Source organism: Notolepis coatsorum (assembly GCF_963971535.1).
Source record: "Notolepis coatsorum genome assembly, chromosome: 8".
NCBI classification, from domain to species: domain Eukaryota; kingdom Metazoa; phylum Chordata; class Actinopteri; order Aulopiformes; family Paralepididae; genus Notolepis; species Notolepis coatsorum.
In genome coordinates this window covers 99948824-99976791 of record NC_140172.1, presented here as the reverse complement: position 1 = coordinate 99976791, position 27968 = coordinate 99948824, and the positions used below count along the sequence as shown (strand labels likewise).

The following is a 27968-nucleotide window of genomic DNA, read 5'->3' as shown; positions in this document are numbered from 1 at the left end:
AGTTTTGCTCCTAGGCCACTGGTGAGTCTTGTGCATAAAAAGGACATAGTAGTGAAAATAGCAAAACAATAAAATATTTGAATGTTTAGCTGTCATTAGCTATGATTAGCATCTAACTGATAGCATTTGCGAGTACTGGATATGTAACCTGAAAATGTATAACGTTAGATTACGGTTAAAGCAAACAAAACGAGCATAACTTTACAACGTGACTAACGTTACAAGCTACCAGTCTGTTGTCCCTTGCTGTTCTTTGTTAAAGTGGATGACAATGTAATTACATGTTTCTTATTTATGCCTGGTTCGGTAACAGTTAGAAAACAGAACAACCGTGTCTTTAAAAGTATAAAATCATAGGATGGTTTGCTGAAATATTAGCCTGCAGTCAAAACGTTACGTAAAAGTATGACATTGTAAATTAATTATTCATATCTGCCAGCATTTACCCCTGAAAGTAGGCCTACATGACATATTCGCATATAGATCTGTACGCAGGAAAATGCCTTTTGGAACTTTCATAACCATCATACAGCACAATCATACTGCGGCATGGTCATGCTGGACCTACAAAAGGCCTTCGACACTGTCAATCACACCATTCTGATTGACAAGCTAAAAGCAATAGGTTTTGATAGTTTATCAGTGAGCTGGATACAATCCTACCTGGAGGGGAGAGAACAGATGGTGGAGGTAAACGGTACCCTACCTCCCCCCCTCACAGTGAGCTGTGGTGTTCCACAATGAAGCATACTAGGACCGCTACTATTCCTAATTTATGCAAATGACATGTCGTCAGCTTGTGACTGCAACTTGTTCCTGTTTGCGGACGACTCAGCCCTGCTGGTCTCTGACAAGAACAAGTTACAGGTTGAAAAAGCCCTCAGCTCGGAACTAGGCAAAATCTGCATATGGCTCGCCGACAACAAACTATCATTACACATGGGCAAAACAGAGTCCATACTCTTCGGTTCAAATAACAAACTCCGCAAGACCGACGGCTTCTCGGTTACAGTGGGTGACAATATTGTCACAAGGAAAGATGAAATTACCTACCTAGGTTCCATCCTAGAGGCTAATCTTTCCTGTGACAAAATGGCATCCAATGTAATAAAAAAAAGTCAACCAACGAACTTGATTCTTGTACCGGATCTCCTCTCTGGTAAACAAGAATACCCTGAAGACTCTGGCAGGAGCACTCATTCAGGGGTACTACGACTATGCTTGCACCTCATGGTACCAAAGCACCTCAAAGGCACTAAAAAACAAATTACAAACATCTCAAAACAAGCTAGTCAGACTACTGCTTGACCTGACTCCTAGAACCCACCTCACCCCGGCCCACTTTGACAACCTAGGATGGCTTAGAGTAGACGACAGAGTACAGCAACTTGCAATGGGCCTGGTCTACAAGATAGACTACGTGACCAAGGTACCCATGTACATGTCAAAATAGTTCCCAAAGGTCAGTGAATACCACGATCACAACACCAGAGGGAGCTCCACAAATCATGTTAAACCCAGATTCGGCTCAAACAAGGGACTAAACACTTTTCGCAAATTATGCCACATCAATGTGGAACGCCCTACCCAAAGCTGTAAAGGAATGTGAATCACTACCCACCTTCAAAAACACTCTCAAAGAACACCTACGGGAGACTGCAATTCGAAACTGGCCCCTACAAATGTCTTAACCCAGTTGTACAGTAAATTACCAAGTATGGCTTTGTCAGTATTCCAATGTACAGTGTACAGTGTCCCCCTACCCCAACCCCCCCCTCCAATGTACAGCCCCCACCCACCAACCCCACCCCACCCACCCAACCTCCTCCAATGTACAGTTTCTACGTCAAATGTATATACACTCTTTTTCTGGACACTTTTTGTATCACAAACAGTACTGTATTTGCAAATCTGATATGTCATAAATGTATAGATGTAGCAGTACTGTCTATCTGTATGTCATATATGTTATGATGAATTGAAAATGGGGGACCCTGATGTAAACAAGACGAAAGTCTTTCTCTGGTCTGCATCCCCTTAACAATTGTATGTATTGAGCTGTACTGTACTGTACCCATTCTGCAATCTGTTAATAAACTTTTCAATCAATCAATGACAAGGGTCTTACCATTGACTGAATCACAGTGAAGATTCCCATCTGAGTTTCAGCCATGGCAGTTACATCAAATCATTTTGTGATCCCTTCCATAACAGTCATGTGAAAAGGCTGGTCGCAAACAACAAGTGATAGTAATCGAATAGCAGGTGATTGTCATAATGACAATCATGGCCAATGAGCTGTGGCTCTGTGCCATATTGTAGGCAGAACACGTCATGACAATACTATAGTATGAATTCTATTTTACGTCATCACTAACTGAAACAAAATCAACCAATCATCAGTCTGAGCTACACAAAGGCATAATAAGATACTTCTTCATAGATTGAATAGCCCACCTATTGTATTGTAAATTCTTAACAATCATTATTGGTATCGGCTGATTCGGGTGGTGGTCCTGTTTCGGTATTGGCCTCACTGGGTAAATTGGGCTTTCTGTAGACAATGTCCCTCCCCCAAAGGCACCTGATAGGCCAGGTCCTTCAGGGAAGACAGCATAAAAACACAGAGCTTCAGGTAATCTCAACTTTTCACTCTGTTGTTCCTTTTCACAGTGAAAGAATGGAGAAAATAACTGAGAAACTGCTATTGGAGAAAGGCTCTCCAAACACCAACAAGCTTGAACAAATCAAAACCCTGAAGTGAGTACTTTTTCCTTCTCTTGGTAAGGTATTATAATATTTTTTTCTGCCCTGTGCGCTTTAGGGAGAGGTGAATTTGTTTGCATTTGCAGAGCATGCAGTTCATTTACAAAACATTTTGACCATACATGTAATTCTTAGAATTATCTTATTTTATCATAGATTAAAAAAAAGAAAATAATTAAGGCACTGTTAACCAAGATAAGATACTTTGATTAGTCAATATGTTTGTTAATAAAATTACAAACTGCTTTTCTAAACAGTTGAAACAGTAACTTCTCTGGTAGCTCTTAAGCTTCAAACAGTGTTCCAATGACCCATCAAGTTTCAAGTTCAAGTTTCTTTATTAGTTGTCATACAAAAATACAGAATACTTTTATATGAAATGCTTTTTTCTGTTATGCTCCTGAGAGTGCTAGATACAAATGGATAAAGTATAAAATAGAAAGTCAAAAGTACGTAAACAAAAGTGTTCCATCAGAGGACAGACTGTTTACTCGGTTCTGAAAATATAGTTTTTTAGAACCACATTGTGTTTTTTTTTAATAAAAGTTTAAATATAGAAACCATTGTGAAAACCTTAAAGAAACACCAACATTATGGGAAATGCACTTACCTTCTTCTCCAGAGTCGGACAAGACGATAGCTAGCTTAGCACAGCACAAATTAATGGAAATGGATATGGGCTAGCCTAGCTGTGGCCATAAACGCTGGAGTTTTAAACAAGGGTAGTGGTCTGTATCCGCTTCTATTCATTTGTGCTAAGCTTGCAGCCAGATAGCTTTCTACTGAACGCACAGAGATGAAATAGGTATTTCCCATAATGTTCCTTTAAAGGTGTTCCTTTAGGTGACATGTTCCTTTAAAGGTGAAGAGAAACAAGCGGCTGGGTGGCTCAGCGGACATTGCGCTTGTCACCAATGCAAGAGACACCGGGTTCGAATCCGGCTGTCGGCGTTGCCTCTGGCTTGGGCCGCCCGTCATACTAACTCAATTGGCAGAGTTAGCGGGTGGGAAGTCGAAGTGTGGTAGTCTGGTCGTTGTGAACAGCGACTCCTACAGGTCGGTTGGGGCGCCTGCACAGCAAAGTCAGGAAAATGGCGGGGGCAGTGTGAGCCTCCTACACGTTACTCCTCGCCAAAATGAGAGTCCGCGCTGGCAGGTGAAAAGATGTGACTGGCTGCCTCCACATGTATCGGAGGGGACATGTGATGCAAGGCTTCTATCCTCCCTACAACCGGCCAGTGGGGGGCATATGCGAGCAACGATCAGGACAGGGGAGGGAGAATTGGCACGAGAGGTAAATTGGGATGGGGAGAAAAATCACAGAAAAAAGGAGGAGGAAAAAAAGGTGAAGAGAAACGAGAGTAATTTCTAGCCCCCATCCCATTACCATCCCATTATTTAAGTATTTTGATTTGGAATAATGAAATTGAATGGCAGAAAGGCCGTCTGGGTTGTGTGATTCTCACCAGAAAAGCAAGCTGATTTAAATAGTTGAATGTCAAAAGCATTGAGGTGTGAACAATTGATCCTGTAACTACTATGCTACTGTGCCTGTTCACATGCAGATACAGAACTGGGTCACTCAAGTGGGCAGCCATCTGACCCCCCCCCCCCCCATCACATGCTGAGTATCACCAGGAGCAATTAGACTTGAACACACGTAGACGGATCAGGTGTGACTGAGACAATACATCATTGTAGTACACGCTTTTTAACTCTTAACTCTTTTAGTTTAGATTTGTTCTTTCTCTCTTTCACCAAAGAAGACTAGTTGAGAGCCCTCTTTCACAATGGTATCATGGGATACACACTATACACTATAAACAAAAACTTGATAAAAACGCATATATATTTTCATCTTTACTCCCTATCCATTCCTTCCAGTCTCTCCGGAATGGGTTTGAAGGGCCAGGACTTGCCGGTCACCCTGCTCTCCCGTCTCCGGGCCCTGGAGCGGTGGGACCTGTCGGGGAACAGCCTCAAGCAGGTGCCCAGGGGCCTGGTTCTGCCGGCGCTGCGCTCCCTGGACCTGTCCAACAACGCCATAGAGGACATCGGCACCATGGGCTCTCTCAACGGAGTGGAGGAGCTCAACCTGGAGGATAACCTCTACATCACGGTGAATTTTTAATAATAAAGGAATTATTATTAAGTAAATGAACAATAACAAAATTCATATGAAGTGGGAAAAAAAGATTAACTAATACAAATACTGGTGTGTATATATATGTCTTATATTTAATGTTGAAATAAATTCTTGGATTCTGCATCACAGGGCCCATTTCTGGGTTTTGTCTGGCGATGTTGAGCTTGAAGTAGATTTTGATGATGCCAACGGTGCATGCCAGTTGTCAAGGAGACAAACAACTCACTTTTGAACCTACATGTCACCATTTCTGTCAGGGATGTGTTATTGGAACTTAAAGATACAGTGACTGCTCATCATTTTGGGAATGCATTGCTAACATTATATCTCTTTCTTAGGTGAATGACAAATACAAGTTGATGACTCTATTGCCAAAGCTAAGGGTGTACGATGGGAAAGATATAAGCACCACTGCCAACCACATGCGCTATGTCTACAGTGAGCACCTAAGGACCAGGGTATGGATATACAGTGTTTTTTCAGTTGCACTGTGATTTTGTTTTCATAGAGCTCTGCAGTGTCTGTCCCTTGGTTCCAGAGGAATTGTTTCTATAGGTGTATTTATAATAAAACACAACAGACTGCCCTAACGATAAGGACAAGCGTTCAATGAAGAAACTCAATCCCAGTGCCAAAAAAGTCTAACATGCCTATAAATAATTATACTACACACTACAAATGTATTACATTGCCCATGACCACCAAGCGGCATTGCCAACTCCAACCGTCAGACTGTCTGTTACACAGAACCATGTGGGCAGTCGTCCTTTGAAATGGTTAGGAATAGGGCCAGCACTTTAATTAGCGGAGTATCTTTGCCTGTAGCCACCTGTAATTTCTCAAAGGACGCTGGTTGGTCCGAAGCGCTGTGGTTTAGGCACAAGCACATAATTTGAAGCCTGACAAGATGGGATTCTTGTAAGAATAGCCATAGTCATTTTAATGTGCTGCATACTGTAGCAACCCATGGGTCTCTGTGATCGTAAAGCAGTAGCTTATATTTAATGTAAAATCAATAGGACTGTCGATATTAACGTGTACATCTTTTCAATTAATTTGAAAAGCACAACCCAAAAAATCACACTTAACCACACTTAATGTAATTAATTACATTACCCTTTTTGAGCCCAAATGCCTCCTATGCCTTCTACAGGAAGCAGCGGTGGGAACGTTTTTTATTTACGTTCCTGGTAACTTAGACATTCAAACCAGGAGAATAATGAGTAACCAGACATCCCCTAAATGTCTTTGTTTCATTATACAAAGGTTCTGAACAGACTTTGGGATTAAACCAAGTTGTATAAATGATGCAGTGATGAATGGTCATTCCCAGCGAAGCAACATGTACTAAGTAACATTACAAAGGCTGAGCTACGTTACACTTTCTAATTATGCTTGGTAGCAGTAATGTTAACAGATTGTCCAAAGGAGCTGTCTGCCAACAACGATATTGAACATTGGTAACCATTGGTTGTTGGGTTTAAGCTATATTTAATATCCACATTTTGAATCCCGTTTCCCTGTTTCAACAAACACAAAGAATCTATGCAACTGTTTTACGACTGGATAGGAAAGTTATTACGTCCATGGAGAAAATTCGTCTGGAGGCAGAGAGGCGGCAGCCATTATGCACAGAACTTGTGGCTGTTTTGGTTTCAGTGTATAATGTGTCTTTGGTTGACAGGTAGTCACAGTGTGGGAGTCAGGTTTCTGTCTCCCAGTCCCCGCCACCACTGAGAAAATGGCTGCCTTGGAGAAAGACTTCGTCAGCACGGCACGCCAGAAGGTCAAATATGGACAAAGCTCAATCAGCGACTATACTAAATGGAGGGTAAGACTATTTTATGTAATTGAACTTTTTTTTCTTACACAATTCCAACGTTTCTTCAAAAGTCATTCGGGCATCTTCTCTCTGGTCCCTTTCATTGTGTCACAAGTCGTCTTTCATTATGTTCCTGACAAGGGAGGTCCTCAAATAAGAAATCCATAGTTGACTAACAAAGTCATTTCCAACAGCCCTGGCATTACATAGAGACCTAGTTAACTGACTAAAAAGCCCTAGCCCTAGTTCCTAGTTGTTGATATCCTCTCGAGTGTCTGTAGTTGGCACTGACATACTCTGGTTTCTAGGTGGAGATGATCGCCAAGGAGTACCTCCGTTCTCTGACGGAGCCGAAGGAAGAAGACAAGGAGATGTCAGAGCCTGTTCACCCAATGGAGAGCAGTGTAAGATTTCAGGAGATGCCATTATTAACACACTGTCAAAATTGTACGATTGAAACCGTCATGGTGTTCGTCGCTAGTGTTTGTTCCGTGACTGATATTTGGTTGACACGAAGGCCTGCAGGTATTTTATTAATTTACACTTGAAATATCTTATTTGTGTTATTTCCTTCCATCCTTCAGAAAGCTGCCACCCTGGTCAAGAGACAGCGGTTCACCTCATCAGCGGACACAAGGGTAACTCTGACCCCTAAGAAGAGAACCAGAATAGATGCCGACGGCAACTCGGTTGAAGCCAGCCCTCGCAAGTCCAGCCGCTTCCAGCTCACTCCTTGCAAGAAGGTACAGGCCCCTCCTACCACCGCTAGCCCTCACAAGAAGGTACAGGCCCCTCCTACCACCGCTAGCCCTCACAAGAAGGTACAGGCCCCTCCTACCCCCACGAGAGGTCAGGCTACAAGACCAGTGACTCCCAGGGGAGGCTTGAAGGAGCCCGAGGTGGATCCACCTCGGGCTAAAGACAACAGATCTGCCACTAAAATGGATCCCAGACATACGTTGTCCCAGAGAGAAGTAATTGGGTCGCCCAGAAAAAAGATGAAGGTGAGTGTGTGGTACAGGATGATCAGCATTTTTGTCTGAAATGGCTTCCTTAACTCATTCAGTGCCGGGCATTAGACTGGTCCCGTTGTAGCAATGCCACGCTTTAAAGATAGGAGTGCGTCACCTTGTTTGTAGAGCTATATTCTATATTATAGCTATGGATGCAATACTATGGCCCATTTGACATAAACTATCTATCGTTCAATATGTGAAAAAGAATACATTTTTTCATCCATACATTCCCGTGTTATACCGTGGTGAATATAAGTGTAGTTTTAGAGTGGTCTGGGGTAATTCCCGAAAGGTCCCTGGACAAATAATGAATAAAAATATTGAAAAAAAGGAAAAACTATCAAAACCCGAGATATCTCGGATCTGGCATCCAAAGCATGGCGAGTTAACCCAATTTATCTCGGGTCTGGCGTCCAATGAGTTAAAGTGCCTCTGGATTTTGCTTTCAGAATGGGGCATGGTTAGGCCATATATATATCCCCGATTACAATGGTCAAAAATTGTTACCATTTGATTTACATTTTTTCGAACCTTTCTTCACCCGGGGTAGGTTCGCTGAGCACATAATGCTATTTTTCAACATCATCCAGCTACACGCATGCACAGTTTCACACACTCGCACCAGAGAACTGTCCAGAGCAACCACAGTCTGACACTGTTGGTCCCCCCCCCCCCCCCCCTCTGTACAGGAGCCGGTGTGTCTGAAGCCCGTCCACATCCTGCAGTGTCACAGTAAACAGGATAACCCAGATGACTTCACCACCCAGCTGTGGGCCTGCGCTTTCCAGCCCTCACTGGAGCTCTCTGGTGGTGAGAAACACCCGTCTGAAGTCCTAATCCAACTGGATTTGTTTCCCCTGTAATTAAAACCAACGGCATCTGTCGTTTTAATCGAGTAGTGCATTTATTTGGCGATTTACTGAAGTAGTTTGAATACAGTTTTGGTTCAGTGAGATTTACCCTCCTTTCATGTTACCACAATATGCATTCTCAGGTATAGCAATAGTGCTAAATCATATTTATCGGGCCAAAATTGCTACATAAATAAACAGAATAATTTTTTTTTAAATCTATAATTAATGGAAATATTTATCCCACCCTCACGAAATATTGCAGCTCTAAAATGTATTCACCGACTGAAAACACTAGTGTATTCCTGTTTCCTGAGTGAAATCACTAGGGATGCACCAATGCCGATACTGGTATTTGATATCAGGACGATGCCAGCCTAAAATAGGGTATTGGTATCTGAGAATTTACTCCATTCTAAAACCTGTTACGTGTAACATGTCAGAAATCAAAACAAAGCCACTTGACTTTCTGCATTTTTGACACATAGAAAGATGTCTCTGATGGAGAAATTGGATTCTCTATCTCTATTATTCTTCTCCACTGACCCCAAGCTAAGTCTATACTGTTCAGTAAAAGTAATGGATCTGATCTATATCATGTATCGGGTAACACTATAGAGTTTAGTACACCGAATCTGTAGCAGCGGTGAAAAGGTGGTATCGGTGCATCCTCTTTTCTATTGAAGGTAGTAAAAAGTGGTATTGGTGCGTCCTCTTTTCTATCAATATTAGTAGTCAAAAGTGGTATCAGTGCGTCCTCTTTTCTATCAATATTAGTAGTTAAAAGTGGTATCGGTACGTCCTCTTTTCTATCAACATTAGTAGTGAAAACTAAAAAGTTGTATCAGTGCGTCCTCTTTATCAATATTAGTAGTTAAAAGTGGTATCAGTGCGTCCTCTTTTCTATCAATATTAGTAGTGAAAACTAAAGTGGTATCAGTGTGTCCTCTTTTCTATCAACATTAGTAGTGAAAACTAAAGTGGTATCAGTGTGTCCTCTTTTCTATCAACATTAGTAGTGAAAACTAAAAAGTGGTATCAGTGCGTCCTCTTTTCTATCAATATTAGTAGTGAAAACTAAAAAGTGGTATCAGTGTGTCCTCTTTTCTATTGACGGTAGTAAAAGGTGGTATCGGTGCATCCTCTTTTCTATTGACTGTAGTAAAAGGTGGTATCGGTGCATCCTCTTTTCTATTGACAGTAGTAAAAAGTGGTATTGGTGAATCCTCTTTTCTATTGATGGTAGTAAAAAGTGGTATTGGTGCGTCCTCTTTTCTATCAATATTAGTAGTTAAAAGTGGTATCAGTGCGTCCTCTTTTCTATCAACATTAGTAGTGAAAACTAAAAAGTGGTATGGGTGCGTCCTCTTTGAAAAGCGTGCAGGATGCACTAACCAGAGTCTCTGTTGCTCCATCAGACAGTGCTGGAGGAAGCCGTATCGTGGCCACCTGCGGAGGAGACTCTGTGTGTTTGATTGACTGTGAGACGGGGATGGTGATGAAGAAGTACAAGGTCCCATGTGAGGTATGTCCCCCTGTGTCCCTCTCCGGTCAAAACTACCCCTTAATGTGATATCATGAGGTATCTAGCATTTTGGACAGTAACGATATACATAACAGTGTGTTTGTGATTCTTGTAATAACATCTAAACATGTTGTTGGAGTACAAGAGCTCTATGCCATGGGGCTCAACAGTGCAATTACTATACAGTATAATGTGCAACATAATACAACTTTTTCACAACACGACGCTCCGTCAGTTGTAATTCTATATCCCTTCTGCACTATTTGGCGGCGGCTGTTTCCCTCTCCTCAAGTTTAACACAGTCTTAGATGATTGTGTTTGTTTGAACAAACAGGAGTCAACAGATGCCTACAGCTTACAGCAGGGGTCTGCAATTAGGTTTGGCCGCGGGCCAATTTTTCCCCAAGCCATTGAATGGCGGGCCAGAACCAAAAACAATGGCTAATTTAATATAATGATAGTGAAAAATGCAGCACCGCGACGGGTGCATAAGTAACACATGAACAGCAGATCAGTAGGATGGGCATTTGATTTTCATGCAGCACCGCGGCGAGTGCATAAGTAACGCATGAACAGCAGAACAGAATGCATGAAAACACGACTCACCATAACTGCCCTGGGCTTGTTTCAGTCCTCCAAAATCCCTGCTAATGTTTGAAACATGTCAAATGTTCACTCGCCGCCCTCATCATTGCCTCGTTTGCTATCTTGTCTCCACATATTATGCAGAGAGGACGTCGGCACGAAAGAGTCACCTGTTGCGATAAACCCGTATTTTAAGTATGACTCCTGTTTATTAAAAGAAGCTTTATGTGTCTTGGAGGTCGTAGGCTCCTCTTCTGGCTCCTCAGTTGGTATTTCCCCTTTGCAAAGAAGCTATCCAAAGACGTTTTTTTTAACACATTTTTGCTAACGTTAGTTTAGCTAACGTGGCCCGGTACCCGAACTCGGAAGTGAGAGTGCGTTAGGGAAAATATTTAAGATTGCAAGCTAAAAAGGTTTGAGAACCACTTATCTCTAAAGTATGATCTAACTAATTTCTCCGCTGTCACTAGGAGTTCTTTTCCCTGGCCTGGTCCACAGTCCTGATGTCCGGCAAGAGCGCAGGGGGCTCTGTGCGTCCCTGCAGTATCCTGGCAGCCGGTGGGAAGAGGGGCCTGGTCAAACTGATCCACCCCAGGGCTAACATGGCGTACGGGGAGTTCAGGGCCAGCCGCAGGGCCCTCTCAGTCCTCCACTTCAGTCCACGCCAAGGAAACTTTCTCTTCAGTGAGTCGCAGATGTGTCGCAAAATGTTATACTATGTAAAAAAAAATGTATCCACCTTTTTTCCTTATTTTTTTTCTATTTTTCTCCCATCCCAATTTCGTGTTTCCAATTCTCCCCTCCCCTGTCTTGAACGTTGCTCGCATATGCCCCCCACTGGTCGGTTGTAGGGAGGATAGAAGCCTTGCATCACGTGTCCCCTCCGGTACACGAGGAGGCAGCCTGTCACATCTTTTCACCTGCCAGCGCGGACTCTCATTGGCGAGGTGTAACGTGTGGGAGGCTCACACTACCCCCGCTATTTCCTGTCTCTGCTGTGCAGGCGTCCCCAAACCGACCTGTAGGAGTCGCTGTCCACAACGTCCAGATTACCACCCATCGACTTCCACCCGCTGACTCTGCCAATTGAGCCAGTATGACGGCCGGCCCAAGCCGGAGGCAATGTTGACACCCGGATTCGAGACCGGAGTCTCTTGCATTGGTGACGAGCGCAATCTCCGCTGCGCCACCCAGCCGCCATACTATGTTAAATTTGATGTAATTGAATAGTTGTATAAAGTAACAGTTATAATGTCCTGAATTGGGGATAGGGTATCTGAGATATTCCCTGATGCTAAAATCCGATACCAAGAAACGTGCCTTAACCATGCCAGAAATCAAAGCAAACTGACTTGATTTGCAGAATTTTTATGTTAGAATTATCTCATGTATTATATAGAAAAATGTATTATATATCTCAACCATTTATGTCCATAGACCTGAACCGTCTTTAAGACAATACCGTTCAGTAAATAGAGGGATAGTAATGGCTCCGATCTGTACTCTGTATCAGCCCATACTGAAAGGACTTGGTATCCGCTATGAAAAAGTGGTATCATCCTTAGGGATGGGATGATACGAGTAACTCAAGATATGATACTGTGGTGATATTTGTCCCCTGATGACGATAATATCACGATACACGATATCTGCAATAATCTATATAGTGCAAGAAATGTCATCTTCAATTCATCACGATATCGGTGTAACCTGAAGAAGAAAAAATACCCATAAAAAGCAGGAATTATGTATTTATTTACAGAATTGACATGAAAGCTCATCAGATTATTTAGTGTGCATCATAAATTGGCCAATTGTACATGAAACGATGTACAACAAATTGCATAGTGCCTCTTAACTCATTCAGCGCCAGAGCGATATGCCCGATATAGGTCTAGAACGCCACCGCTTTAATCAATGGGGGTACTGCAAGATTTGCGAGTGCTTAAAATATATCTTAAATTATAGCTATGGGTCTAATACACCCGTCGATTATCAGTGAGTTGCTTCCAGTCAACATGTACAAAACGGATAATTTTTTCATCTGTACATTTCCGTTTTATACAATTTTGAATGCGAGTATAGTTTTGGTGATTTCTAGTAATCCCAGGAAAAGACGTGATAATAGCCCTTTAGTGGAATACACAAAACACACGTCATTTTTCGCCTGATTATCGAATCTTCCTGAAATCAACGCTAGATCATCATTATTATCCTTCCTCGTGCAAGAATGAAAAGAGCCCTGGACCGCGGGTCCCTCGCCTGAGTTTTTTTTTTTTTTTTTTTTTTTTTTTTTTAAATCCACTTTTTCTCCCATTTTCTATATTTTCTCCCATCCCAATTTCGAATCATCCAATTCAACCCTCCCCTGTCACGAACGCTGTTTCTTTCCTCCCACAAGCCGGCTGCAATGTGGACTAAGTCATACATAGCACAAGTCCCCTCCGGTACTTGAGGTAACAGCAGTCGCATCTTTTCACCTGCGCAGCTCGATCTCTCAGTGGCGAGGAGTAACGCGTGGGAGGCTCACGCTGCCCCCGACACTTCCTGATTCTACTGCGCAGGCGCACCAACCGACCTGTAGGAGTCGCTGTCCACAACGCCAGATCCCCACCCATCAGTTTCCCACCCTCTAATACGGCCAATGTGTATTAGTATGAACGACCAGCTAAACTGAAAGCAATGTGGAGCGCTGGGCTCGAACAGGCGAGCCCAGCGTCTCCGCATTCGTGGCGAGCGCCTTGCCGACTACGCCACGTAGCCGCCCCCTCGCCTGAGTATTTAAACCCTGCCCGCATGGCTCGTATCGTCCCAGAAAAGAAACTACACCATTCCCAATGGGGTGCAATACCAGCTGGAAGGCGTAGGCGGCGGTATTTGCCCTTTTGCAAGCTCAGACACATTCCCAACGATAATATCAGGCTGGATGGATGAAAATTAATGGATATCGCTAATAAAAGAAGTAACGATTAAAACCAGACTATACTTGTGATTGGCGCTCAAGCGATGGCGAGTTAACCCGACTATCATCGGGTCTAGCGTTGAATGAGTTAAGGCACACTGACTTGATTATTATTAACTTTCCCCAACGGAAAGCTTTGTTACCATCTTCAATAAAAAATAATATCATCCGTTTTATCTAATAAGATACAATTTTCAGTCTGTTCACCTCAGTCAAGTAATTTTTATTGCAGTACGTCCACGCTGCTTTTCCCCCCACATGAAAGTAATGGTCTTTATACTGTGGGTCAAGTACAGTCGGGATGCAGTACAGGGGTTCAGAGTCTGGAGCGCATCGTGTTCACAGAACAGCATGGGTTGTCGGCACTGTTTGAACCACGGTCTGAGCGACTGAGTAGGAGGAGCTTGACGGCAACAACCTTCAGGCTCTCATAGGAAATTAATGGGATGTGGTTGGGGTTTGAACGCATCAGCAATAGGAGAGCAACGAGACGGAGTGGGCAAGGCGTTCGCCACGAATACTGGAGACGCTGGGCTCGCCTGTTCGAGCCCAGCGCTCCACATTGCTTTCAGTTTAGCTGGTCGTCCGTACTAATACACATTGGCCGTATTAGGGGGTGGGAAACTGATGGGTGGGGATCGGGCGTTGTGGACAGCGACTCCTACAGGTCGGTTGGTGCGCCTGCGCAGTAGAATCAGGAAGTGTCGGGGGCAGCGTGAGCCTCCCACGCGTTACTCCTCGCCACTGAGAGATCGAGCTGCGCAGGTGAAAAGATGCGACTGCTGTTACCTCAAGTACCGGAGGGGACTTGTGCTATGTATGACTTAGTCCACATTGCAGCCGGCTTGTGGGAGGCAAGAAACAGCGTCCGTGACAAGGGAGGGTTGAATTGGATGATACGAAATTGGGATGGGAGAAAATATAGAAAAATGGGAGAAAAAGTGGAGCAAAAAAAAGGAGAGCAACGAGACGGCATAGAGGTCATTCTAATTATTTGGAAACTCACATTTTTGGCCTTTTGGTGCATCCCTAGATTTTCGGGATATAAATCTTGTTCCACCATTCATCCTTTGTTTTTCTCCTGTAGCTGGAACCTACGATAACAAGATTGTGATGTGGGACATTGGTGGATTGGACAGCGAATACAACTTCAAAGCCATGTGAGTGTACCATCGATTAACAAAGTCTTGGTCAACTAAGACCAAACTAATCGACTAAGAGGGACAGACTGATCACTCTTCATACATTAAGCACTGGGAACATCTATCTTTTTTAAGTCTATTAGTGAAATTGATAGCCACACATACAATGGGGGTTACTTCTGAAGTTTTGGACCTTGTTTGACCTTGTTTGACCCCACCAGTCAGCTGTTGGTGTTGGAGACCAGTGCCACAGCCCTGCACATCTGTCTTCCCCCCACCTCCCCCGACACACACCTCCTGGCCGCCTGTGAGGACGGATTGCACTGCTACAACATTCAGCTCAGTAAAAATACCATGAAGAGGTGAGTGTGTGTGTGTGTGTATTGCCCTCCTTTCTTGATCCTCCCATCACAACTGTTGGGAAGCAATGGTGTATATATACTGTATATATATGTATTGTGATACGAGAGGAGCGTGAATTTTGTCTAAATCAATGATAAAAAGCGTATAATATTGGAGTCAGTTCTCACAAAATGATTTGCCAGTCAGTTTCAGTTTGATACTGTAGCATACTTCCAATTACCCTGCAGGTCAATATGAGGAACGCCAGTTGGATTATCGAATATGTGATTTTATGCAGATTTATATCTACCGTAATTTTCGCACTATAAGCCGCACCTGAATATAAGCCGCAGCAGCTAAATTGAATGATGTGTACATATATAAACCGCACTGGACTATAAGCCGCAGGTGTTTTAATGTTTAATTACCATATGTAAGGGTTCGTGCACAGAGGGGATTGTTGGCTGTTTGAGGAAGCTCCCATTTATTAACTTGCAGCAGCTGTGTGCCTGTGAGAGAAGAGCGAGTGAGAGTTAAAGGTGGTGGACTGTAACCTGTAAAATCCATAGATTTAGGAGGTCCCCTAAATCAAATCAAATCAAATTTATTTATAGGGCCCGACAACACACGTTAATGTCCCCATGGGCCGTACAGGTCTTCTTTAAACAAGTCAAGAAGACAACATAACAATAAGTCAAGAACAGAACAAGAACACCATAGGGTCCAAACATTTTTTAGATGAATGCAAATAAATGAAAGAATGCAAGCACTCCCAGACATACCCCACGTGAAGGTAAGGAAAAACTCACTAAACCTAGCAATAGGGAAAAAAAGCTCCACAGGCAATGTGGAGGAGAGAAACCTTAGAAGGGCCGTTCAAGGGGGGATCTCCCTTCTTAGATGTCGGTGATAGTAGTGTTGCAGACGGACAGTTGGTAAGCATGCACTCATGTGTGTGGTGAAACACAGATGAGTGCATGCAATAGCAACTGTACATTTTGAAAAATTAAAGATAGAGCTAATAGCGATAGCAACTGAACATTTTGAAAGATTAAAGATAGAGTTGATAGCGGATCTATTTGAGGCACAGGGGCGGCGCAAGAGGGTCACGTCCTCCCCGTCTTAGTCACGGGACATTCAACACTCCGGTCGTTGCTCAGGGACAGCCGGAGACAGGGGGAAGTGGCCGTTAGCTGTAAAAATCCATAGATTAGCCGCACTGTTATATAAGCCGCAGGGTCGAAAAATGGGGGGAAAAGGCGCGGCTTATAGTCCGAAAATTACGGTATATTGATACTTACTAAGTGTCGTGATATATATATATATATTTTTTTTACCATATTGCTCAGCTTTGGTGTGACTTCATGTTAGCTTAACAATAGCTTATTCAAAGTATCAGCTCATATGACACCATTTGTCATTTCATGATTTAATCACCTGTCATTTGATTACAATCGCCTGTTGTTTGCCGACCAAGAGGTCTGCGATGAAATATCATGAATACAGGGCTGTTTTCACCACAGGTCTGAGGAGATGGAGATTACTTTCCCCATTTATGAGAAAGAGGACAAAGACCATAACTACCACACCATTGATGGGTTTAAATTTCTCAACGGCGACATTGTGGGTAAGTAAGCAACTGATATTAGCATAACACTTAAGCATCATAAAGAAATTAGCATCATAAAAATGAAAGGCATCATCTTAGGAAATCGCTAAAGTGCGTAAATTCACGTCATCTAAGCTTGTTAAGCAGCTGGAGGCTTTGTGGGACAAGGGATGTGATGCCTCTTTTTTAGTCCTCTTGTTTTCAACATGCGGTCATTTCTATACAGGTCCTATTGTTTTCAACGTGAGGTCATTTCTATACAGGTCATTGTTTTCAACGTGAGCAGGTGGCATTTCCCCCCCCTCACTGAAACATGTCTTCTGTTTATTTAGTGACATAACATTGAAAGGGGACTATTGTAATTTGACGTAGACTATTTTCAGTGACGCCAATAGAAATGTATGGATCTAACCTCATGGCCAATAGAAATGTATGTTTCTTGATTCTTCCTGTAGATAATATTTTTTTCTATTTTTGAATTTATAAATATTGATGCATCAACATGGTCTAATCATATGAATTAGGATGTTATCCAATCTCATTGTACAGGCTTCAGAGATTACACGTAATCTAATCTTGGAATCTATCTCTTTCTCTCCCTTCTTTCTTTCTTTCACCCCCCCCCCCCCCCCCCCCCCCCAGCCTCGAAGAGCCATATGCAGAGTTCCATCTACCTGTGGAGCTGGAGCAGCACCCAGTCCCGGCGCCCCAACAAGAAGACCAGGGAGGTGGCTGCTGTGATCCTGGCAGAGCTGCAGTGGGACAGCACAGACATTCCCTTCCTGGCCCTCAACACCTGTCCTGGTGAGTCCCCTATACACCCTATAAACCCTATACACTGCATAGCCCAAGGGAAAAGTAACCCAGCAAAGCCTAGCATTTTTAAGTTTTCATGAGTTGTTTATTAATTAATATATATTTATTTTCTTCATGCACTTGGGCGGGGGGGTTTGTCCATGAAGCATTTCACTGCCGTTTTGCATGTATAATATGTATGTGACAAATAAATAAACTTTTTTATTTTTGAAGAAGAGGATGGGACGCAGCCCCACCATTACCTGCATTTACATGGAGTCTAATGTTCCACTAATAATGGGAATAATGGCCTGATCAGAATAAAAATGCTGCATGTAACCACCTCAATTGGGTGAGAGGGGTGGTGTAACCCTTTGATTTATCAGTTATGTCAATAATGGGAAAATATTAGTGCCTAATAGCCATGCAAACTCCCAATTGTTTCTCTCTGGTTGGAATGTATATAATCTTTCTGTGCATGTTTGCCCCACGTGGGAGTAACATTAGGGCTGCAACTAATAATTATTTTGTTATCAATTCATCTGATTATTTTTCTAAATTAATTACATTTACCAGAAAAACAACAACAATTAATTAACACTTTGATTGCCTAAGGCTAAATTCATGATATACCATCCGTTGCCAGCTCTATTTAACATGGAGAAGTTCCCCTTCTTTGCAGGGCTATAACTTTTTAAATTCTATTGCTAGATTGCCATTATTAGGGCCCATTCAAGGTCCTATATGTATTGTTCATTGTGTAGCAACGTTAAACTTTTTCATTCACATATTCATAGTAAAATATGGTCTAAAGTATAAGTATGTTTTCATCTCTTTCTGCAGCTTTCTCCAGAACGTGATTTATAGCCCCAAATGCATTATATTGATGATGAAATACAGTTTGATAGCGATCGGTGCCAGATGAAAAATTTCAAATGGACGTGCTTCTAGGAGTTTCTACGTATCATCTGATGATGACCGGATGGGCGGGGGATCGTTTATAATCCCGTGGGCAACGTTATACCATTCATCTAATGTGGGTCAAATGTTTATCATAGAAGTTAGTATCGAACACGATAATAATAAATGCTAAAACTCACCCCAGTCTCTGCGGGCCGTTGGGCGATCAGCATGGAGAAGACAGTTTTCAATTATGGGATGTCGAAATACCGGATCTATTTCCAGGTTGTATAATAGTATATACGTCCAAATCATGTTGTTTATCGAGTTATTGGCAACGGATCGCTATGTATTGTGTCGAGATCGAGTCCCGGGACATATAGCGAGTGCCCGGAAGTAATATGGACGATCACCACTTCATAGATAGATAGATAGATACTTTAGATACTTTATTAATCCCCTTGGGGAAATTCAGGGTATCTCGCAGCTCACATAGTATACAGACATTGACCATTCCCATACAGTAGTTACACGTTATGTCTGCATCATGAATTAAAATAAGTACATGATAAAATTCAATTAAATCATACCCATCAATATTAAAATTAAAATTAAAATAGGAGCGTGATTAGATAAAAGCAGGTGTGTAAAAACAGATGTAAAAACAGGTGTAAAAACAGGTGTAACTATAATACGCTGTTGTACAGTCTGATGGCTGTGGGGACAAAGGACCTCCTGTGCCGCTCAGTCCGTGAGTGCAGGGAGATGAGCCGTCCGCTGCGACTGCTGCTCTGCCCCACCAGGGTGTGGTGGAGAGGGTGGTTGGTATTGCCCATGATGGCCAGCAGCTTGCTCTGAGTGCGGCTCTCCACCACGGTCCCCAGTGGGTCCAGTCTCCTCCCTACCACTGAGCCAGCCTTCTTGACCAGCTTATCCAGCCGTCTGGTATCCCTGGCCGTGGTATTACCACCCCAACAGACAGCGGCGTAGAGGAGCACACTTGACACCACTGCCTGATAAAACATAAACAACATTTCCCCACACACATTAAAAGACCTGAGCCTCCTAAGGAAGAACAGCCTGCTCTGTCCTTTCTTGTAAAGTGCTTCCGCATTCGCAGCCCAGGCCAGCTTATCATCTAGGTGCACTCCTAAATATTTGTATGATTGCACCGTCGCAATGTTGTTTCCCCGTATGCTGACTGGTTGCAGAGGTGGTTTCGACCTGCGGAAATCCAGTACCATCTCCTTGGTCTTTTTTGCGTTCAGAAGAAGGCCGTTCCGTTCGCTCCAGTCGCTGAAGGCTCCCACCTGGTCCCTGTACTCTCCCTCCTGTCCCTTCCTCACACACGCCACAATCGCTGTGTCGTCCGAATATTTTTGGACGTGGCAAGACTCAGAGTTGTAGTTGAAGTCTGCCGTGTAGAGGGTGAACAGGAACGGAGCGAGAACAGTCCCCTGTGGGGCCCCAGTGCTGCTGACCACTGTCTCCGAGACACCGTTGCCCATTCTGACAAACTGTGGTCGATCTGTCAGGTAATCTGTGATCCAGGAAGTGAAGGAGGGATCCACCCCCATCTTCCTGAGCTTGTCTTTAAGTATGACTTCCTGTTTGGCGCTTCTGCCGATCGGCCACCAGATGGCGCTCTTGAACCGCTAGAGGGTTGAGAGGAGGCCAGCACTGTGTCTCAGGGCTGCGGAGGAAAAATATGATTTCGATCACAGATTTTTGAAATATTGATATTAAAGACGAGTTAGGGCGTCCGCTGCAACTTTAGCATGCTAGGAAAGACGCCTAAACACGTTTTCGGCACTTAAAGTGTTAAATGAGCAATTGAACATTTAAAAATGATTGACAAGTGCGGCACTACTATCCTTAGGTCACATGGGTAGTTGCCTCTCTGACACCACCTACTGAATACCCAGAGTAGAAGATGAGCCATGAAGTTTATTTATGTCTGTAAATGCTGTGTAGTGTGGGTGAGTAACCTACATGCCATTACTACTTTTTATCTATTGAGTCATTATAGCTACTTTATTTTTTTGATTATCTGGCTCAGCCCCTCCCATTCCTCACTGTTGCAGCTGGAGTGGACGTCAAAAACAAATGAGAGTTGAGTCCTGGCTTTAGGCAGAATCACTAGCAGTGCTTTAAGAGAAGTTATTTATATTTTGAACGTGATTTAATTAATTCATTGCGCACTAGTTAGATGATATGTTGCGCATGTTATGACTTTGAACGTCTGCCATTTCCACTGCAAAGACAGCATATAAGTGACGATACGATGCGTCTGTCATGAATATGCAAATCGATGAAATGTCATGGTCATCGATAGTGTTGTCAAAAATATCGAAGTATCGATACATACCGATACTGAATATTTAAAACGGTTTTGATACTCATTTCCCGAAATACCGATACTTTCTGCAGTATCGATACCAGCTAGCTTGCTCCCGCAAGTTGTTGACAGACAGACACGCTGCTGTCCTCCTCCTCCTCAGAGACCAACAGACACAAGTTGCTGCAGCCTCCTCCCCCTCACAGACGCGTCAGACCTGTCTTCAGTTTGTAAACAAAGCTATTAGCTAACGTTAGCTAGTCCGTTAGCTCCGTCCGTTAGCTCCGTTAGCTTATGCTAGCTAGCTGGCCACCTTTATAATTCCTTCATGGAAACGGAGTAACGCCGAGCCCACCCACACTACACCAGTACACGCATGAACTCGACACAACGCTACCCCGTTAGGTAGAGCCCATCCATAGTACACACTGAACTCGACACAACGCTACCCCGTTTCCAACGTTAGGTAGAGCCCATCCATACTACACTAGTACACGCTGAACTCGACACAACGCTACCCCGTTTCCAACGTTAGGTAGAGCCCATCCATACTACACTAGTACACGCTGAACTCGACACAACACTACCCCGTTTCCAACGTTAGGTAGAGCCCATCCATACTACACTAGTACAAGCTGAACTCGACACAACGCTACCCCGTTTCCAACGTCAGGTCGAGCCCATCCATACTACACTAGTACAAAACTAGAAAGGTGCGCTCAGTAGGTGGCAGTCACACATTTCTTCTCTCTCACTTTTTAAAACAAAGGGTTTTAAAAGTGTATTTATCTTCTCGTATAGTACCAGAGAGAAGCTGAGGAGAATCAACCAGCAACAAAAGCAAAATTTGTTTAATTTTTTTTTTTATTATTATTATAATTTTTTTGGTATCGAAATGGTATCGATACTTTTCATGGTATCGAAGTCGAAATTCCAGTATTGTGACAACACTAGTCATCGATGACGTTGACTCATCGTTGCAGCCCTAGGTAACATCTAAGCTATTTGATGTTGTTATGTAACGTTTTAGCGCTAGCTAAAAGGATCATTGAATGCCAGATGGTCAGTCTGTAGTGAATGTCCAACTTGTTCTTCATCACGTTATCCAAATGAAGACATAAAAATTGTCTGTTTTCACTGTTTTCACTGTGATTTGGACATTAGTACACGGACCATGGTGGACAGTTGCTGGTCCCTGGCTAGCATAGCTTTACATTACAGCTGCCGATGAGCAAGGTTGAAAGGCTTGAAACAACGAGTTTTGAAACAACAAGAAAATTATGCACAGAACTATCAAAATGAACCCACGTGTGCTGGGAACAGTATTTGACTTTCTGTTGTTGATTAATAAGCAACATAAATATAGGTAGCGAGTGCAAGAGGGGCTACGTGTAGGTAGGGTTTTCTGGGCATGTACCAAAAAAAAAGCAATATTCTGATTACATGCTTGCAGCTTATTTAGCATCCCATGTAAACGGTTGTTTTGAATCTGAATTATTTCAGTCTGGTTGAGGAAATACTGTCCATGTAACCAGGGCCGCCTGGGAGAAATGCGAGGCCCTGTGCGAGATTTAAACGCGAGCCCCCCCCCCCCCCCAAAAGGTAAAAAAAAATATATATATATATATATATATAATTTTATTTTATTTATTTTTTCATACAGTCAACATATTCGTAAATAATAGCGCTGCCCGAGGCTGGGCATGATACAGTCAACATATAGCAAGAGAGAGCGAGAGAGAGCTCCCGTTCTACAGTCAATATACAGTGTACAGAGAGAGAGACACATTGGAAAGAAATTGAAATGCTATTTGGCCCTAAACAGAGAGTACACAGTGGCAGAATACCTGAGCACTGTGACTGAAGATCCTTGACTAGGTACAGACTCAGCGAGCACAGCCTAGCCATCGAGAAAGGCCGCCATAGGCAGACTGTGTGTGTTAGAAAGAGAGAGAGAGAGCATGTGTGTTAGAGAGAGAGCATGTATGAGAGAGATAAGCAAAGATGACCCCCTAAAGGATATTCAACTTTTAATGAAAGAACAAAACAGAAGGAAAAGATAACTTCACAAAGGCAACATGAATATACATAGATCCAAAAGGACAAAGATCAACACTTAAATCCAAAGAGAAGAGGGTCTATACCAGAGAAAACAAAGCAGCAAGGAGCCAATGGCCGACAGCTAAAGGCTAGCCAGGTAGGCTACTGACACCAGGCCACACACAGCTTTGGCCAACGGCCCAACGCTACCCAAGCTACACAAACGACCAAGACAATGAATTCACACACAGCACATGTCGTATCTCCAAATGTTGTGATGTAATATATGTTTTGCCTGGAAAAAAACATCGTTATTAACAAAACATTCGGGAGGGGAAGGAAGGAAGAGTGGGGTAATGTCATGACATTTTCATTAATCTTACCTGCACCAAGGAACGCAGGGCGAAAGGCCGCAACACAGGTCTCCACGTTGACGAAAGGCCTCTCGCTGTCGGGACAAAAATAAGCTATGGCCAGAGCCTTGTCATGGTGCAGGCCCGACTACATCTTCTGTCAAAGATGATGTCGTAGTCAGAGTGCCAGAACCCCCTGCTATTCTCACGGCTAATGTCAATGGTCGTAGCACAAGCTAACAGCTAACTCAAGGCTAACTGATAGCATCAAACGAACGTTCCCAGCCGAGCGCAGCCGGCAGCTAACGTCGTAGCTAAACAGCTAACTGGCTAACAGTTAGCTCAACCAGGCTATCGCTAACCATTAGCTAACGCAGAAGCAAGCTATGCGGCTACATACAGGTGCTGACACCAGGCCACACACCGTTAGCTACTAGTAGTACTCCAACAGCTAGTCGGCCAGTTTAGCTCCAGAGAGAGAGAGAGAGAGAGAGAGAGAGAGAGATGTCCACGGCGGGAATAGAATAGAGTTAATAGAATAGGTTAAAAACTCACCAAACGTCCAAGAGGATGGAGACAACCGCGTGGAGTTGACGAAGTTCATCTGCCAAACGACCATCCTCTTCATCTTGGCTGCATACGCTGTCTCTAGGTTAGCTAACGCTAGTTAGCCTTTAGCTAAGCTAGCTACTAGCCGACATCATCATGGCTATATCCCGACTGCATCATGACAAGGCTCCGGCCATTTGTCCCGCCAGCGAGAGGCCTTTCGTCAACGTTCCTTGGTGACCGACCGACCTCTTCGTCTTGGCTGGCATAACTAAGCATAATAGTCAAAAGCTGCACTCGCGAAATAGTCAAACGCAGCTGACTCACGCCAGCGTACTACACATGATGTAAGTAACCACTCCCTTCGTTGAAACCAATAGTATGTCTGCTGCAGAGCACCAGAGCTCCAATAGTGAGTATGTCACTGCAGACCCAGGAACAAGTCAGACACATTCTACAAACGTGTCTAATGTGAAATATATAAGCATATAAGCAAAACTAGATTTTAGGTCTGTGATAAAAAAGGGCCTCGCAGGAAGGGGGGCCTCGCAAAAAAAATAAAAAAAATAATAAATAAAAAAAAAAAAAATTATTTTTTTATTTTTTATTATTTTGCGAGGCCCCCCTTCCCGCGAGGCCCTGTGCGACCGCACTGCTCGCACACCCCCTGAGGCGGCCCTGCATGTAACCACAGCTATTGTCACGGAGGACATTCAGCACTGGGAGAAGACGCCTACTTCATTCTTACAACATGATTGTCTCTCCCAGCGGTAAAGGGGAAGCCATTTTTTTAAAGTTTCTATGGCGACACTGATTAGTCCTCCTATTATAATTCTAGGCGCACACCAGGACACCTGTGTTTAAATGTGGTAGTAGGACGCCGGGGAGGATAAGATACACATAACTGAACCCCCCCCCCCCACACACTCATATAATATTCATATTACTGCCATCTAACCAGAACCACTCTCAGTTCACCGGCATCTGTCTTCATATTACTGCCATCTAACCAGAACCACTCTGTTTACTGGCATCTGTCTTCATATTACTGCCATCTAACCAGAACCACTCTGCTCACCGGCATCTGTCTTCATATTACTGCCATCTAACCAGAACCACTCTGTTTACTGGCATCTGTCTTCATATTACTGCCATCTAACCAGAACCACTCTCAGTTCACTGGTATCTGTCTTCATATTACTGCCATCTAACCAGAACCACTCAGTTCACCGGCATCTGTCTTCATATTACTGCCATCTAACCAGAACCACTCTGTTTTCTGGCATCTGTCTTCATATTACTGCCATCTAACCAGAACCACTCTGCTCACCGGCATCTGTCTTCATATTACTGCCATCTAACCAGAACCACTCTGTTTACTGGCATCTGTCTTCATATTACTGCCATCTAACCAGAACCACTCTCAGTTCACTGGTATCTGTCTTCATATTACTGCCATCTAACCAGAACCACTCTGTTCACCGTCATCTGTCTTCATATTACTGCCATCTAACCAGAACCACTCTGCTCACTGGCTCTGTCTTCATATTACTGCCATCTAACCAGAACCACTCTCAGTTCACTGGCATCTGTCTTCATATTACTGCCATCTAACCAGAACCACTCTCAGTTCACTGGCATCTGTCTTCAGATATAACTCTGATGAAATTAGTGAGCTTATATAACAATACTAAATGTTGCGTTGGTTTAGGGCCTAAACATAAACTTTTTAGATCCAGGCGTGTTGTTTGTACCTGACTGTTGAGCTGTTTATGTCCCTTGCTTGCTTGTACTTCCATGGACATAAATAAACTATTAAAATGTTCCTTCTTAGGTGCGGGCTACGTGGTGTGTGGTGACGACAAAGGCAGACTGTGGACCTACCACATCACCGACCTCAAGGCCAGCTGTAGGAGTGAAAAGCTTGTTCCTGCTACTGAGGTATGGTCTAGCTCTGTGGTGCTCAACTGGTGGGTCACAATCAAAAAATGGGTTGTGGGGCCATTTTGAGTGGGTCGCAGATGTGTGCATGGGAGAAAAAAAGTCTAGGATTTCTGATGCTGTGCTTTTATTTTGAAGGACATTAAATGTGTGTTTTCTTACATCGAGGACAAGTGTGCAGCGAAGTGCAATAACATGAAAGCATGAAGCCATCAACAATGAAACGCCATTTAAAACAAAACGAGACAAGTCTGCCTTTTTATTTCATTTAGTTTAAATTTTTTTTGTTTATTTCATGTTTTTAACAGTGCATGAAGGCAGTGCACAGGAACTGCAATATTTTTGGTTAAATACATTTTGAGTGGTTAAAAAATGAGTTTCTTGATTCTATGTGAATGATTTACAAGATGAATGCCCTGTGTCCACTCAGCAACTTTTTATATGTCTGTCTGTTTACCAAGCAGCACTTAACATCTGCTGTCTTGGCTTCTGCGGTTGCTATGCAACTATTATAAAAACCTGTCCAAAGGCGCAGCAGCACTCTTTGCTAAAGTTGCTAAGTAGTAAAGTCTGATACCAAGAAACATATAATGTTTTATCGTACAGAAGCATGTGTTAGATCTATTTTAATGGAGAAAAAAAAACATTAGATTTCTCATAATTTCTGTCCTATGACCCCAAACTGATGGTCTAAGTCTATACTGTTGAGTCAAATGTATGGATCGGATTGTATCAGCCAATACTGAAAGTTAAGTACTCTGAATTGGTATCTGCAGTGAAGAAGAGTTATAGGTGCGTCCCTACTAAGTATTTTATTTTTTCTGGTACATTAGGTGGCGCTGTACACCTTCAGCTCTGGTCTTGGTTAATGGCTTGGATGACTTTGGGAGGGTATTTCACAGCAGTTATAGAGCAATCAAAGCCATCAAAAGTTGCAACACAGTTGGCTGTGCCACTTTTACATTCTCTATACTTTATTCCAGGGCCGTTTTTTGCACCCATAATCCCAGTTTTAGGGGCAATTCATGAATTCTCATGTGCCTTTTTGCCCCCGAGCCCCTATTAATTTCCCCACCCTGATTTAGTATCTTCCTCAAAATGTTTTCCCCAAGTAATCCCCCCCCTCCCCCATGCCTTTTGATGACCTGCTAATGATGCGCTCATGTTTCCCACCAGGTCCTGGAGTGGCCGTCTCCAATGAGGAAAGGCCAAGGCAAGGTGGACGGCCCCTCCATCAACAATGTAACCATGGACCCCGAGTTCAAATACCTGGTGTCCCTCACAGACAAGAACATGGTGGTTGTGTGGAAGAGAGTGGAGTCGTCCTGAAGAGCAGAGACTAGTGGAGGCTGTTGTCCGCTACCCCAGAATCGAGGCAATTCAGACGCCTATGACTTCTCTTCTACAAAAAAAAGACTGTTGAACTATGCTGAGCTGAGCAGTATCGGCCCAATATGTTCGTAGAAAAATGTCTGTTGTGCATTTTGGCCCACTTTGATCGGTCATTGCCATGGCAATGCTGCAAATGTTCTGCCGAGTATGAGTGCTACTCTAAAAGAAGAAAAAAGTAAGTGAATACAATTCAATTGTAGTACTTATCTACGGTAAGACTGTTGCCATCATTTTTCAATGATGAATCGCTGTTTAATTGTGCATTGATATATTATTGCAATCTTTGTTTTAATGAAAGAAAGGTCAACTTTTTTATGTTTCACACATCTCACCAATTCTTTGTTTTTGTCATTGAAATATTTGGACATTCTACGGTTCCTTATATCAACTGTATTCCTTCTCCAATGGTATACAGAAGTACACCATCCAGTTTTTTTGTATGTGTTGTCAAGTCAGAAAAAGGCTTATTTTACCCTAAACCTGCAACCAGCAGCTCTATAGGTAACTCTGTCGATCGGTCGGTCGATCCACAAAAACAATTCCCTGCCCTCTAGCGGCCACAGGTTTCGCCCCTAGGAGGCTGAAATTGGGCATGAAGGTCAAGTTTGTGTGTTTTTGCCAATTGGCAAAAAGGGGCATGGCAATGGGAGTGGCCTATCAAAAAAAAGTTGCAGCTATTGCAAAAAGAAAGTCAATAATTAAATCTAAAGACATTTAAAAAAGAACAGTAGCTGCAACCTGTCTGTAGTCGAGAATTCAAGACCAATGAGGCCAATTATTAGAGCAAGCCCGGTCTTTCCAAGACCAAGACTGAAATGGACTATGTATGACAACTCTTATTTAGTCTTGAAAATACTTGAATTCGATTCTAAATGCTTTTTGCATTCCATCTTG

At 43.1% G+C, this 27968-nt stretch overlaps 1 protein-coding gene across 1 annotated transcript; it reads left to right on the top strand.

The window, feature by feature from the left end:
- Positions 1–2: 2 nt before the first annotated feature.
- Positions 3–27956, top strand: lrwd1 (leucine-rich repeats and WD repeat domain containing 1). The gene is made up of 16 exons (XM_084319811.1): positions 3–21; positions 2674–2760; positions 4651–4885; positions 5251–5370; positions 6597–6743; positions 7043–7138; positions 7319–7738; positions 8440–8560; positions 10020–10126; positions 11182–11395; positions 14761–14833; positions 15037–15177; positions 16681–16784; positions 17409–17570; positions 25576–25682; positions 26859–27956. Exons 2-16 carry the CDS (start codon positions 2681–2683, stop codon positions 27009–27011), a joined length of 2280 nt encoding a protein of 759 aa, XP_084175937.1. The 5' UTR covers positions 3–21; positions 2674–2680; the 3' UTR covers positions 27012–27956.
- Positions 27957–27968: the final 12 nt, after the last annotated feature.

Excerpts from the sequence above, each read along its gene's own strand:
- lrwd1 (XM_084319811.1), top strand. The coding sequence starts at position 2,681 with ATGGAGAAAATAACTGAGAAACTGCTATTGGAGAAAGGCTCTCCAAAC. Across the intron at positions 8,561-10,019 it reads CTCACTGGAGCTCTCTGGTG|ACAGTGCTGGAGGAAGCCGT; the intron begins GTGAGAAACACC and ends TTGCTCCATCAG. Across the intron at positions 25,683-26,858 it reads AGCTTGTTCCTGCTACTGAG|GTCCTGGAGTGGCCGTCTCC; the intron begins GTATGGTCTAGC and ends GTTTCCCACCAG.